General features: G+C 42.9%; 1 protein-coding gene across 13 annotated transcripts in view; it reads right to left on the bottom strand.

Annotated features, from left to right (window-relative positions):
- The window catches only part of KCNMA1 (potassium calcium-activated channel subfamily M alpha 1), a 773,098-nt gene that overhangs the window by 90,190 nt on the left and 667,470 nt on the right, over nucleotides 1–15,438 (bottom strand). For all 13 annotated transcript variants that reach the window (XM_040242344.1, XM_040242341.1, XM_040242343.1 and 10 more), the window contains one exon: nucleotides 3,281–3,404. In XM_040242344.1, coding sequence (XP_040098278.1) covers nucleotides 3,281–3,404 — 124 coding nt within the window. The remainder of the gene's footprint in view (nucleotides 1–3,280; nucleotides 3,405–15,438) is intronic.

Below are 15,438 nucleotides of genomic sequence, written 5' to 3'. Positions count from 1 at the left end.
GTCCACTGCACATATCAAACTCTGCTCAATTTAACCTCTAGAATTGACCAGTGTATTGATTGTTTAAATGCCAATATTGCAATTCATGACAATGTCAGGGTTATTACAGCAACCCCCAAGGAGAGGAAGAAGCTAGCTTTTACTCCCTGATCGTTAGAATAAAGCAGAGGCTGTCACCATTATTGGTTTCTCTCTGCAACAGTACAGGGACATCTAAGATGCAGGCCATAAAACATGTCTTATAAATGGTGACCAAGGAGAAGCCACTAGGGAGTCACATCCCCATTGCTGCTTCATGGATGAGTGAGTTATCTTGGCTGCATGGAGCATGCACGTCTAGGTATCAGCAGCAGAGGGTCAACCCGTCTGTAATGTGCTGTGATGGGACTCCTGATTAGTTTTATTTGGCCAGGTCATTTGGGAGGCTAGCTCCCTTCAGGAAGCCTGGGAAATACAAACTAAGTTCAGAATAGGGGCCGGAAATCTAGACGTGGGAGCTAGGGAAAGCACCAGTTAGCAGAGTGGCCATTCACTGTGCTAATCCCAGGAACTTAGATCTGGTGTCCAACTCACCAGATCCTCAGACTAACCAGAGCAGTATCACCTGGAGAACCCGGTAAAGGCCCCAATTCCCAGGATGTAGCCCTGGGGAGACTGATTCAGTCAGACATTAGACCCAACGGAGAAACTACTCGTGTGTATCTTCTTTTTCCTATGTATCCTTCAAGGCCTAGTCCATGTGGGGCCTTCACGGCCATTAACCCCTTCTGAGCTCAACATGTTTGTATCTAATAAGATTTCTCTGGCCACTTAAATACATGCTAGAGTGAAACAACATTTTGTGTCTTGTCACGCTTAGCTTTTAATATATTGTTTCATGGTACATTGTATCTTTTAATTAGATGGTCATTTTCTCAAAATTATAGCCATCTCAAATTTTCTAACTCCCAAAGCAGGTAGTGTCCTACATCCACAAACAATCCTCAGGTAGCTGGCTCTCGCAAGCATTCTCATCTCTTTGGGAGGGTTATTTGACAAAGGGTTTTTTGGACCACACTGTCTAAACAGCACCTACAAACAGCAATGTCTAAACAGCACCTTTCTAGCCCATGCATGTGTGGGTGCTCCGTTGCATCCGACTCTTGTGACATGGACTGTAGCCCTCCAGGCTCCTTGGTCTGTGGGATTTCCCAGAAAAGGATACTGGAGTGGGTTGCCATTTCCTTCTCCAGGGTAGCTTCCTGACCCAGGGATTGAACTCATGTCTCTTGCATCTGCTTTATTGGCAGGTGGATTCTTTACCACCGTACCACCTGGGAAGCCCCTTCTAGCCCACATTGCTGCTGTTGTTCAGTTGCTAAGTCCTGTCTGACTCTTTGCAACCCCATGGACTGCTACAGCATGCTGGGCTTTCCTGTCCTTCACTATCTCCTAGAGTTTGCTCAAACTCATGTCCATTGAGTCAGTGATGCCATCCAACCACCTCATCCTCTGATTGCCCCCTTCTCTTCCTACCCTCAATCTTTCCCAGCATCAGGGTCTTTCCCAGTGAGTCGGCTTTTCACATCAGGTGGCCAAAGTTTTGAAGCTTCAGCTTCAGTCTTTCCAATGGATATTCAGGGTTGATTTAGCCCATGACCCCATTTTATTTTCTTCATAGCATTTTATCAATATCTAAAATGTTATTACATAGTCATTGTCTATCTTGAGATCTGGTCTTTGTCCCCACTAGAGTACAAGAGCTATGAGACCAGCTGTTGTCAGGGGTTGTATCTTTAGCAACAAGAACAAGTGTCTAACATGTAACAGGTTTGTTAAATAGGTTTTGTTAAATGATCCTATTTTTCAGATGAGAGAAGTAGTAACTCACCTCATTAAACTCTTTGGTGCTGGTAGGGTGCTTTGAGTGTCAGCCATGCACTTCTCAGGATTATCTATGCAAGCCATTGAAAAAGCCTGCATCCCGAAATGTCAATCCAGCTTCTGACATGCCCCAAGGTGGGTAACACCAGGATGAGTTTATATCCCCAGAGCAAAAGTGGGGCAGATACACCATCAGAATATAAACAAAAGCAGCAGCTTTGTAATGAGAACCATTTGTACTCCTTGGAAAAGGGTTGGTTCCTGAGAATTCTGACTTTCTATGCTTTTGTCTACAACTTTCACACCTCCCAAACAGCCTCCAGAACAGAGCTGTATCGGTTCTTAATGCTCGATTATAATTAAATTGAGAAGTCACACACATATTCAGATAAAACACAGGGGAAAAACCTAGTGGATTACAGCACAAAGGCATTCTGAGGAACTGGAACCTTCCTTTCTTACGAACAGTGGCCATAACATCAGCAATGATAGGATTTTCCTGGCTGACATAAAGGAGCAGGCCTCAGCAATCTGAGGATTAGAAAGCACAAGGGAGGAAGAGCCTTTCCATCTGAGCTTCCTGATTATTAATCCATTTTGCATGGATTAGCAAGACAATAAATGGGTAGGAAAGCCGATGTAGGCGTAAAACCTTAAGCTGTTAATTGGACAAGTCTAAAGAATAGCATGGATTATTATCTATTCTGACATTCCTGAGACAGACCAGAAGAAGCCCATTGCTGCTACTGAGATGAATCAACCAGGAAACAGGGCGATAAGCTCCAGCCTTTCCGAAGTGGACCACGGTCATCCTTGTCGTCATCAGCAAGTGGGATTTGCCTGCCTACCTCGTGAGCTAAGAAGGATGACAAATACGCAAATATACTATCTAGAAAGATACAAGACACTATTATAAACACACGATGATACAGGTAGCGTTCAGATTTCTTCATGGCATTTAATATATAATAAAAATAGGTAAGTTTATGGAGGCCTATGTTGGGTTTTAATCTTCACTACAATTCTATGAGTTAAGGTCATTCTCATCCCATCTTCCTACATATAAGTGACGAAGTGCAAATCCTTCAAGGGACTGGTCCAAGGCCACGCAGCTAAGCACAGGCATGCTCTGGCCTGACAACCACGCCTGCAGGGGTTATGGTACATACTGCCTCCCTCGATGGCTTTCACAGTCTAAGGTAATGAGCCAATACATATTTGGAGATCAAAAATTCCACTCTTGGGTCATGCTCTGATATGAGTTCTAGCTGCTTCAACATATGTCCTGAATATTAATTACCAAAAATAATTAGGGCCAGGAACAAACACCCCACCACCCAGCTAGGAAGACTTCATTCACAGCAAATATAATTTGGGACAGAAGCGGATGGCACAGATTCTGCAACCTGTCACTCACCAGGATGACTTTCTCTATCTCCTTGGGCGCACACCAGTGAAACATCCCAGTAGAGTCATATTTCTTCACATTGGAGTCCATGTTGTCAATCTGATCATTGCCAGGAATTAACAAGGGGTCATGCCTGGGGAGAAAAGCACAGGAAAACCTAAGTGGAAAATGTGATAAATTATAAATGGAAAGTGCCCCCTGAGTTACATCTCAGAGGAGGTGGGAGAAGCGGAGGAAGCGCTTGTCACTGAAGGCCAATCTTTTACTTGCAGAACCCATCCGGTGAAAGATAACTGCCCCGAACCCCCATCACCTCCTGGATATGCAGGTGACCTGTGCTGGGTAGTAATTCTGCCTTTCTTTCCTATTCCCCTTTCTCTACAACGGACTTCACATCACTTTGTGGATTCAGTCTCCCTTCTTACTCCTTCTATTCTCATTTACCAGCTCTCTAGTCTCTCCATGACACACACACACGCGCGCACACCCAAAGGGTTGTTATTAGCATTGGCAATGAAGAGGAAAGAATAGGAATAGAGCCTCATGCTGACTGACTGGCATGAGGATGGAAAGCCAATTACTCGCTCTTTCTGACTACAACTTCTGACGTGATGCTCTTCGCAGTAAAAGCTTTAACAGGCTGCACTTTAAATATTTTAGCAATTTGCCCAATCAGATTTTGCTCTCCCTGGCTGAAGCCCTTTAAAGATTCAGCAGCATGTCACTTCAGAGCAGATTGACTACCAAATGCCCACATCTGGAATACATGATTTCAATACTAAACAACGCCCTCTCTCCTTGCCTTGACAACTGTATTTGCACTCACTATCCAATGATGCACTGCCCCCACCTGCGCCTTCACCTCCCAACTGCCACACTCCCTCCATAGAGGAGAGCCTCGAGCTCAGAGGCATCTTAATAAACTTGTCTTGAATTCTCAGAGCTACATTCACTTGCTCTTGCCTTATTTACTGGTGGAGAAAAAAGAAGTCTCTGTAGAGGCCTCCCCTCCAGCGGACTGGCAGAGCCTTACCAACGACCGTACGAAATACAATAGAATCAGGCAGCTCTAACGAGCTTACAGCATAAGAAATATAAATCCTGCATCTTGGCCCATATCTGTTGTCTAGATTCTATCTCTGACAGAGATTCTGGACCTCCATTTTGAGGGAGGTATTTGAGTGTCTAACACAATGACCATGTAAAATTAGGACAGTATCCCAGGCATTGTTACCTATCTGTATAGTGGAACTATTTCTCCTGAATAATCTCATCAATTTGAAATAGAAAATATAAATAAGTTGAAACTTCAAAAGTTTAAAGTTATTTTACCTTTTAAACCATCTATTTCAAGTGTAAAAGTGAACTTTTAGTTCTTAATATTTCTTCCTCTGAAATTTCTCTGATGTTTCTCATCTGTATGTTTGGAACATAGACGGTGTAATAGCAGTCCCTCTGATATGGTCCAGAGACCCAGAATTGAACATTTAGGATTCCTACCATGGCCCTCCTAGCAGGCCTCCCAATCCCACTTAAGACTGCATTTATTTATTCCTGCGAATTTTCTTTTAGGCTGCACCAAATGACAAATATTGTGCAGGGCAATCCTACAAAGTTATCTTCCATGAACATGCTAGATTACTACAGGAACTGTCATATCTGATCTTAAAAGGAGAACAATCAGCTCGGAATAACATCTCAAAGTCTGAAAGTGTTGTAAACCAGCAGGTCACCTTTCAAACACTGAACTCAGCCCCAAATGCTAAAATAAAGAGGCAGTTGCTGATAAGAATGGGTTACAGATCATAGCAAGAGAAAACTTGAATATTTTTGCCCTTGAAGAATTTTTTAAGAGTTCTATAGCTGTCCACTACTCACCATAAAGAAGGAGTCTGAGAAAATGAACAGAATAGATTCTTTCTTCCTAGCCCTAGAATGTATTTTAGTTGGAAGAGAGTCTTAACAAATTTTCCCTGAAGATACAGAGTCACTTTGTTTATTGGTTGGAGAGGAAGTATTATCTCAAGGAATACTTCTGAGTATTCCTGCCCCCAGTATTCAGGATTTATATTCATATAATATTAGCAAGCAAGCAAATGATGTAGCAAGCTGGCCAAAATTCCTTTTGGAAAATATGTGCCTTGAAAGGGAGGAGATACATTTTGATACCTATCTTTCTTGGGAGGAATCATCCCTTGGTTATACTGGTCTCCAACCCTCATCTTAGAAATGTAAACAAGCAAGTCTGATGATCAACAGCCCCTCAATGAGAAGAAAAAGACAGCTTTTTAATGTCAAGCCTCATTAACTAGGGTGAGGATTTGGGTACCCCACGTATTATTTGACACTAGAGCTGCCAGCCAGGATTTGTGCTGGAACATTTAGAAGCATCAGGGAGGTCTCAGTGGTAAACCACGTTGCACTCTGTGCTTCCTGCAAGCCTCTCAGCCTGCCCCAAGATCATTTAAATAGAAGTCATCCAGAATGTTCCTAAAAGAAGATCATCTGAAGACTGTCAAAAATCTCCCTGAACAAACATATTTCCTTTTCTGACCAGTCATGGTACCTGAAATTTGACCTTTGGTTTCTTGAATCAGTAAAGCAACCAGTAAACCTGAACCCCCTCTTCTGTGCCAGGAATGGAGGAGACTATAATGATGAAGGCTCAGTCCCTTGTTAAAGAAAGGGCTATCATACACTGAGCAGGAGAGAAAATGCCCATCAACAGTGGTGATAACACTGCAGCAAGTGTTATAGCAAAGTAATGTACAAGGTGGTCTGAGAATACCAAGAAAGTTGTCAGTTGCCTGGTATTTGAGTGATCAAGGAGACCTTTGCAAAGAAGGTAACATTCGCTCTGAGCCCTGAAAGGTGAGAAGGAATCTCAGCCTATTTTAGTCATGATCCACTAGAAGCCACTCAGAGGATTAAGGCCCCAAAGAAGATCCAAACAGAAGATGTTATCTTGGAGATGCTGTATTGCCTGACCTAAGGTACAGAAGACTCAGGCCAGACTCCCAAGTGGCACTCGGATGTATACTGGGAGTCAAGTGGAAGAGATAGGTTCAGCTGATTGAATATGACCGATGGAGCTCAGACAAGGGATTTAGATAGAGCCAAACTCAAGTTTCCAAGAAGGAAGAATGTCATACAAATGGGAAGTATTTTAAAAATGACATGAGTTGTTTCCCAAGGCAGTGGATTGCTCATCATCTGAGACATTGCTAAGGAGCTGTGGAAACAGAGGGGATTTCATTGTAAATGTTGGGTGAGCCTCGAAGATCTTTAAGATTTGAAGCACTGTTCTCTCAACGAACAAGAGGTGCCTGGAGAGTTTGTATTTTTTAACCACTAGTGGGTATCAAAAGGCTGGAGGGCATCCAGTAAACATAGCAAAGTTGTTTTTGGAGCAAAGATGGAGGATAAGTAGCACTTATCCTGAAGACTGATATCTACAACTACTCCCTATTAACTAGATTCACTAGATGTCTGGGAGGAATCTTAGAATGTGAATCATTCCAGTAGCATGAGAGTCTGTCACTGCTCTGGGCCAGACAGGATATGTTTCTTCGCCATGTCTGTTCCTGCATCAGTGCAAGTGACATAGGCTGGCTTAGGCTACTGAGAGATCTCTGACATAGGTGAAGAGTAAAGAGTCAGTCATTCCACAGGAACTTCTGCTCCTTGAGCATGTCAATCAACAGTGCTTTGGTTAGGGGAGGCCCAAGAGAAGAATAAGGCAGTTTGTTACACGTGGAAAGGAGGACCATCAGAAACCTCTCCGAACAGAGAATCTCATCTTTATTAGTTTACAAAATGATGAAGAGAGTCACTTTTACAAGTTCTCAGAAAACTCCTTTAAAGACTTAGTTGGAACCAAGGACCAATCCTAGATACTGCCCTTTGCATCTGAACTATTTTATGTTTCCTCAACTCACAAAGTAATCCCAACTCCCACCAAATGGACCATAATTGATTCAAGGCTCATTTGTTACTTACCACCTACATGCCTTGTTTTAGGGTGAAACTATGAGAGAAGGATATCTGCTGTGTAGTTGTTACGGACTGAATTGTATCCCCCTCCATCCCACAAAATCTGTATGTTGTAGCCCTAACTCCTAGCATCTCAGACTGTAACTGTGTTTTGAGATATGCTCAAAATTGAAGAGGTAGCACAGTTAAAATGGAGTCATTAGGGCAGGCCTTAATTCGGTATGATTGTTGTCCTTACAAAAGGAGGAACTTCAGGCAAGCACATTCAGAGGGAAGATGATGTGAAGTCACAAGGAGAAGACGGCCATCTACCAGCAAGAAGAGAGGCCTGAAACAGATCCTTCCTTCATGGCTTCAGAAGGAACCAACCCCGCCAACAGCTTGATCTTGAACTTCCAACCTCTAGAGCTATAAGAAAATTAATTTCTGTTGTTTAAGACACTCAGTCTGTGACCTTTGTTATGGCAGCCTGAGCTAATTAATACAGTTGTGTACCTTGAATAAAAATGGGCACAATTGACCAGATGTCACTCCATTGATCACCCTGGCTGTCCTCTTGCACCTTAGGGCTCAGCTGTTCATTTAAAGGAAAGAAGCATCCTGCCATCAGTTTAGGAATACATGGAAACATACCAGAAATATACAATATCTTCACAAGAGAGTTTGGGCCACATACATACCCAATTAGATCTGCTCTGCCTGGGAGGCTTCCTGGTCTTTAACTTACGCATTTTGACAATGCCATCCAAAGAAAAAGAAGAAGGCAAGACACCAACCAGTTAATTTGTTCAGTGGAACCAAGAGAGCTGATCCTCCGAGGGAGTTTTTGGAAGTGGATACCACTGATAGAAGAAAACCAACTATTTCTTTAGCATAGTGCTTGTGTATACTGGCTCCAGAGCCAAAATGTTTGTCTTCAAATTTTGGCTCATCTACTACTTGCTACATTGTGCAAGTTTCTTCATTTGTAAAAATGGGAGGGTTAAATGTCATCAGTAACTAATGGTTTCAATTTAAGGACAGTCTGAATAAAGACATGGCATGCACCTGGCATAGAGCTTAACACAGAGCATGCCCTCACTAAATGTTAACTACTGTTATTATTATCATTCTTTATACTTAGCTTACACATCACCAGATAGTCAATACCGAAATCAGATTGATTATATTCTTTGCAGCAGAAGATGGAGAAGCTCTATACCGTCAGCAAAACAAGACGGGAGCTGACTGTGGCTCAGCTCATGAGCTCCTTATTGCAAAATTCAGACTTAAATTGAAGAAAGTAGGGAAAACCACTAGGCCATTCAGGTATGACCTAAATCAAACCTCTTATGATTATACAGTGGAATACTGTATAATCTATTTGTAATACTACAAATAGACTCAAGGGATTAGATCTGATAGACAGAGTGTCTGAAGATCTATGGATGGAGGTTCATAACATTATACAAGAAGTGGTGATCAAAAACCATCCCCAAGAAAAAGAAATACAAAAAGGCAAAATGGTTGCCTGAGGAGGCCTTACAAATAGCTAAGAAAAGAGGTGAAAGTCAAAGGAGAAAAGGAAAGATATACCCATCTGATTGCAGAGTTCCAAAGAATAGCAAGGAGAGATAAGAAAGCCTTCCTCAGTGATCAGTGCAAAGAAACAGAGGAAAACAATAGAATGGGAAAGACTAGAGATCTCTTCATTAGAGATACCAAGGGAATATTTCATGCAAACATGGGCATAATAAATGACAGAAACAGTATGGACCTAACAGAAGCAGAAGATGCTAAGACGAGATGGCAAGAATACATGAAAGAACTGTACAAAAAAGATCTTAATGACCCAGATAACCACGATGTTGTGACCTAGAACCAGACATCCTGGAATGTGAAGTCAAGTGGGCCTTCGTAAGCATCACTACAACAAAGCTAGTGGAGGTGATGTAATTCCAACTGAGCTATTTCAAATCCTGAAAAATGATGCTGTTAAATTACTGTACTCAATATGCCAGCAAATTTGAAAAAACTCAGCCATGGCCACAGGACTGGAAAAGGTCAGTTTTCATTCTAATCCCAAAGAAAGGCAATGCCAAAGAATGTTCAAACTACCGCACAATTGTACTCATTTCACATGCTAGCAAAGTAATGCTCAAAGTTCTCCAAGCTAGACTGCAACAGTCTGTGACCCAAGAACTACCAGATGTTCAAGCTGTGTTTAGAAAAGGCAGAGGAACCAGAGGTCAAATTGCCAATATTTGTTGGCTCATAGAAAAATCAAGAGAATTCTAGAAAAACATCTACTTCTGCTTCATCAACTATGCCACAGCCTTTGATTGTGTGGATCACAACTGTGGAAAATTCTTAAAGAAATGGGAATACCAGACCACCTTACTTACCTCTTGAGAAATCTGCATGCAAGTCAAGAAGCAACAGTTAAAATCGGATATGGAATAAAAGACTGGTTCCAAATTGGGCAAGGAGTATGTCAAGGCTGTACATTGTCACCCTGCTTATTTAACTTATATGCAGAGTACATCATGCAAAATGCCAGGCTAGAAGCACAAGCTAGAATCAAAGTTGGTGGGAGAAATATCAATAACCTCAGATATGCAGATGACACCATCCTTATGGCAGAAAGCAAAGAAAAACTAAAGAGCCTCTTGAAAGTGAAAGAGGAGAGTGAAAAAGCTGACTTAACACTCAGCATTCAAAAAAACGAAGATCATGGCATCCAGTCCCATCACTTCATAGCAAATAGATAGGGAAACAATGGAAAACAGTGACAGACTTTATTTTGGGGGCCCCCAAATCACTGCAAATGGTGACTGCAGCCATGAAATTAAAAGATGCTTGCTCCTTGCAAGAAAAGCTATGACAAACCTAGACAGTGTATTAAAAAGCAGAGACATAATTTTGCCAACAAAGGTCTGTATAGTCAAAACTGGTTTTTCCAGTGGTCATATATGGACCTGAGAGTTGGACTATAAAGAAGGCTGAGTGCCGAAGAACTGATGCTTTTGAACTGTGGTATTGAAGAAGACTCTTGAGAGTCCCTTGGACTGCAAGATCAAACTTGTCAGTCCTAAAGGAAATCAATCCTGAATATTTATTGGAAGGCCTAATACTGAAGCTGAAGCTCTAATACTTTGGCCACCTGATGTGAAGAGCCGACTCATTAGAAAAGACCCTGATGCCGGGAAAGATTGAAGGCAGAAGAAGGGACGACAGAGGACGAGATGGTTGGATGACATCACCAACTCAACAGACATGAGTTTGAGCAAGCTCTGGGAGATGGTGAAGGACAGGGAAGCCTGGTGTGTTGCAGTCCAAGGGGTCACAAAGAGTCAGACACGACTGGACAACAAGAAAGAATCTAGTCATATATCTGTAGCTCTTATAATGGTGGAAAGGAGACAGGAAAGAGAGAGTGGTTCAATAATAAAGATGGGCTCTCCTACCATTCCTCTGACTACTATATTACTACTATTGCTACTAAGATGAACAGCCATCCTGGGCTGAGCTCTTACAAATGTTGCTGTGGTAAAACTTTTACCTACATTTTATGATGTACTCATCACAACGACACCGGCAATTTCTGTTATTACGATCCATTTGCATGGATGGGAAACAGAATGTGACTAAGTGTGTAGCTAAGATAACACAGCTAAAGGGAAGAGAACAAGGCTTTGCCGAGAGAAGTCTTCTGAACCGGAAGTCAGTGGTGCTTGGTCCCTATCTCACGCCTTCCCACTTGCAGGAAGCAGCTGGATCATGTTCATTCCCCACTGCAGTACCCCAAGCTGCAGTCCCTATGCTGCAGAGAGAGGAAAAGCAGCATGTCGGGCAGTTATGAAATGCACAGCTGGTGTGAATAATCAGTAGAAAATTTCCCCATGAGCCCCTGTCAGGACAATGTGCTAAGGAGAGCCTCAATAATCAATTAAGGCTAGACATGCTTTTGTCTTGTCCTGATATCTGAAGACTGCATTTAGGAATACCCACATTTTTATAACAACTGAGAAACCCCAGTGAGTTAAATTTTTCATAGCTATGCTTCTTGAATCTCAGCTCATACCTCCAAAGTCCACAGCTAGAAATTAAGCATGCCTGACTTCAAATAAAGAATAAAAGATCATTGTTTTGAGGATTTACAGAGCAAGGAATGCCACTTGCCATCAATTAATCTCAGGTAGCGAAATAAATGCCCAGCTACAGCAGACACACAAAAAGCTTGCCTTGAAGACAACAGCCTAAAGCAAAACCACAAATCCGTTCTCTAGCAAACCTGCTGTGAGGAAGCTGGCATTATATTTTAAAGAGCACAGTTCCCCTAAGAAGAGAATCTGAGGTTTTTCCTGTGGCAGTGGGTTCTGTGCTGGACTTCAGAAATTTATACTGAAGTACAAGGAACCAAAACCAACCAACCAAACAAAAGGTATGAAAGAGAAAGTTACCACATGGCTTTTAAATTGGCTCCTTTCCTTGCTTGATTTTCAGGACCTCATTTCTACTTACATGATGCAGCCTTTCCTATCATTACAGGCATCCCATCTAGATTGAGGTCAATCCTGCGGTGGTCCTCCTGGGAAATGGGAGTCTTGATAAAATTGGGCAATTTCTCCTGCCTTTGTAGGCCTTTCATCCCAGTGGTAAGAGTGATTTTATTGAGTATCTATTATGTCCCATAGTAAGGGTATCAGGACATTTCTGAAGCCTCATAATTTGCATCAAATGCTCCTCCTGAGCTGTCCTCCTCCATAACCTCAGAGAGACATGGCTAGGAACTCTTACAGAAGTGAGATGATCTTTCAGAGATAATAATTTGCACAACTGTCTTATCCATTAGTTGGTGATGTTCTTCAGGTCAGGGAACTCATATTTTACTCTCCCACACATTTCTGGAACCCAGCAGAGGACTTAGTAGATGCTCAATAAACAACCAAGTACCAAGAGAAGCTGATGATGAATGATCTCTAGTCTCTGACTATCTCTTCAACAGAGTACTCCAGGCCTTCCAAGCAGACCAGAAAAAGTGCCCAGAGAAAGCCCATTCAACTTCGATTTCCTATAACAGTTTGTTTGCGGAACAGTCAAGGCTCTTGGGCTGTTTCCCACTTTATAGGAACAGCGTCTGTAATAGGGTATGGTGATTGGGAGGGAGTCCCTATAAATATGTCTGTAACCATTCAAGCTACCTGGAAGGTGCCCAGAGCCAGCTGCTGTAACTGATCAGCACAAAGTACTCATGTTTGATGTCCAGTGGTGGTCAATATTAGTGCTCCAATGCCAGGTCTGAATATTTCTGTGAGAAGGGGCCCCATCACATGAAGTTTCTCCCACTGCTCTGATTCATGTAAGGAGCAGTTCTCAAAGTGCGGCCCCACACCAGCTGCCTCAGCGTCACCTGGGAGCTTTGAAGAAATGCAATTCTGCAGTGAAGCCCAGACTTACTCTGTCTTAACAAAGTGCTGTATATCCCTCTGATGCATGCTTCAGTTTAAGGATCATTGTTGTCAAGTTTCACCCAGATGGATAGGCTTTGTGGTTCAAGTCAATCCTATCATAGTTAACATCTATTAGGAACATACAGACTGGAGGGTTATAGTCCTATTCAACAAGGGCAGGACCAGAGCGGGACCATGGAGGGGCGCCAGTGCAGAGTTGAAGGAGATACCTCACGTGCCTCACTCTAGTCCCTGCTTTTCAAATGGAGAATGCAGATTTGGGGACAAAAGGAAATCCAGGTCACCTGCTCTGACTCTTTCTGTGACTCTCTGGAACTTTAGGGGTTGTGTCAACATTTGATGGAAATTTCTAACCCAGATGCAAGTGACTCTCTCTTGCTGAACTATCTCCAAGAGCTAATCAGCAAATACGCATAAAAAAGTAAATGAAATATTCATTCTTATTAAGTACAACATATATTTCAGTTTTTTACCCTCCTTGGTTTCCATCACTTCCAGTCCACAGAAGGCAGCCTGGCAGGTATTAACTAAGTCCTTCAGAGCCACATGCAGGAGCAGCAGGTCACACACACACATCTCTGGCTACACCAGTCAGAGAAGGGGGTCTCAGGTGGTCTCCTCTAAAGGTCCATACTTGGGTTTTCAGTACCATAAATGGTTCTAACTCAATGGATCTGCCTCTTTCTTGGGTACATTTTATTTCTGGGTGGGTTCTCTTTCCTGCTGTGTTGCAAGGATCCTGACTTTGAGATTCTGGCTCCAACCTTACTTCCTCCTTCACCATTGCCTCCACCATCCTGGATAATACTCATCTCTCTTGAGACACGGCTGCCCCTACCCGACCCCCAAATCCCATCAGATAGGCATCCTGGGAGCCACCTTGAGAAAACCTTCAAGCCACTCTGGCCACACTTTCTGTATCTCTACTTGCACCTTTTTTTTTCCCCTACCCAACAAACAAGCAATCAAGAACTGTTGCTCCTGAGTATGTCATCTCTTGGTAGGCAGCCACTGTTCTCAGAGGAAGAAGGAAATTAGTGCCTAATTATGTTTGGGAGACAAGCAAGGAGATCTGACATGTTCTTCAGTCCTGGAGAAGAGTGGACAAGATGCTCTTGAAACCAGGGGATGGGATAATGACCCTCTGCTGTGCATGCTCTGTGTCCAGGGAGCTGTGTCCAACTCACCCCAGCCCTGGGATGACGAGACTCACTATTTCTTTCCTCTCCAATCCTGTGGGGGCCTGTCACTTGTGATTTGTTTGTGCATTAAGAGGTGAATTTACTCAGCTAAGCTGTCCTGGCTTTCCTTCTTCATTCTGCCCAGTGGACGGAATTGTAAGAATGGCATTCTGTCTCCAACTCTGAGTGGACTCAGGCCACTTTGCCATTTTCTATTACTAAAACCTTTCAAGCTGGCAATCCTAACAAAAAAGACCCAGTGAGAGGTATGAATCAAAAGGGAAGGGATAGAACTTAACAAGCAGATGAGTTTATTTCACTTAATGATCTGTTAGTGCCCACAAGGAGGATAATCTGTTTTTCTCCAATCATATTTCCACTTTCATTCAGAAAACAAACCACTCATGTTTCCTGGGTCTTAGGATATGAAGCTCCTTTCACAGTGTTCAATTTCTCTCTGGGGCATTGTCATTTATCCTCACTAGCCTGGCTGAGGGCTATCTCTTTGTGGAAAGTGTCTACTCAACACACCCTGGGTAGATCCTTAGGGCCCATGGTGTCTTATCCCAAGTCCCCCAGCACCTGAGGGAAGTGGTGTAACTGATGTCGGGAATGCTATATATCCTTCTTGGAAAGATTGTTTAGCCCACATCTGGCCCATGGTTCGACAGCAGACCCTGAATGATTTGGTACCCAAAGGACTTTGGCAGAGGCCAAGGTGGGGATAAGCCTTCCCTTCACACCTCTGAATTTATGTATCATGTGTCTCCAGAAGGCCCAGATGCAGACTTCTAAACCCTTCCTTATACCATCATCAGTGATCCTCTCAAAACACAAGTTAGGGTACCACTTCCTCAAAAACCTGCAAGGTTCTAGCCTACGACAGGAAAGGCCTCCATGACTAAGTGCCAGAACACTCTCATGTTGTCAACTCTAAGAACCTCTTTCTCCAGCCACTTGCAATGGCCTAAGCACTGCCCTGTTGCCTCTAGCAGGTGCAGGAGTGAAGCAGTAAATAAAATGGATTTGGAAACTAAACCATTTAGGTTCATGTCTTCCCAATTAGATAAGACTTACTAGATTTACTACTCTCTATATCTCTGTGATTCAATTTCCTTATCCATAAAATGAAACAGTGGTCCCTCCTCATGTAGTTACGATTCCATGAAATAACAGGCATAATGCTCTAGATATGATGCCTGGCACCTGGTAAACAGTGGACAAGGGTGGGTAGTGCTATTAGTCAAGAGTTCTCCTCATCCTTCACAACCCAGGCTCAGCCTCCCAACCTAGAGGCAATAAGGGCTCTCTCTGTTCTCACAGCCTATGTTGGTAGGTCACCACCCTGCCCGTATTCAATTTTGCTGTATATTCTTGTCTATCTCCCACATTAAACCATCAGCCTTTTGAAGACACAGGCCTGAGTTTGATCCCTGAGTTGGGAAGATTCCCCTGGAGAAGGGAAAGGCTACCCACTCCAGTATTCTGGCCTGGAGAATTCCATGGACTGTATAGTCCATGGGGTCACAAAGAGTCAGAC

This window comes from Oryx dammah, unplaced genomic scaffold (assembly GCF_014754425.2).
Source record: "Oryx dammah isolate SB20612 unplaced genomic scaffold, SCBI_Odam_1.1 HiC_scaffold_6, whole genome shotgun sequence".
NCBI lineage: Eukaryota > Metazoa > Chordata > Mammalia > Artiodactyla > Bovidae > Oryx > Oryx dammah.
The sequence above is the reverse complement of the archived record's forward strand: the minus strand, read 5'-3'. Positions and strand labels throughout refer to the sequence as shown.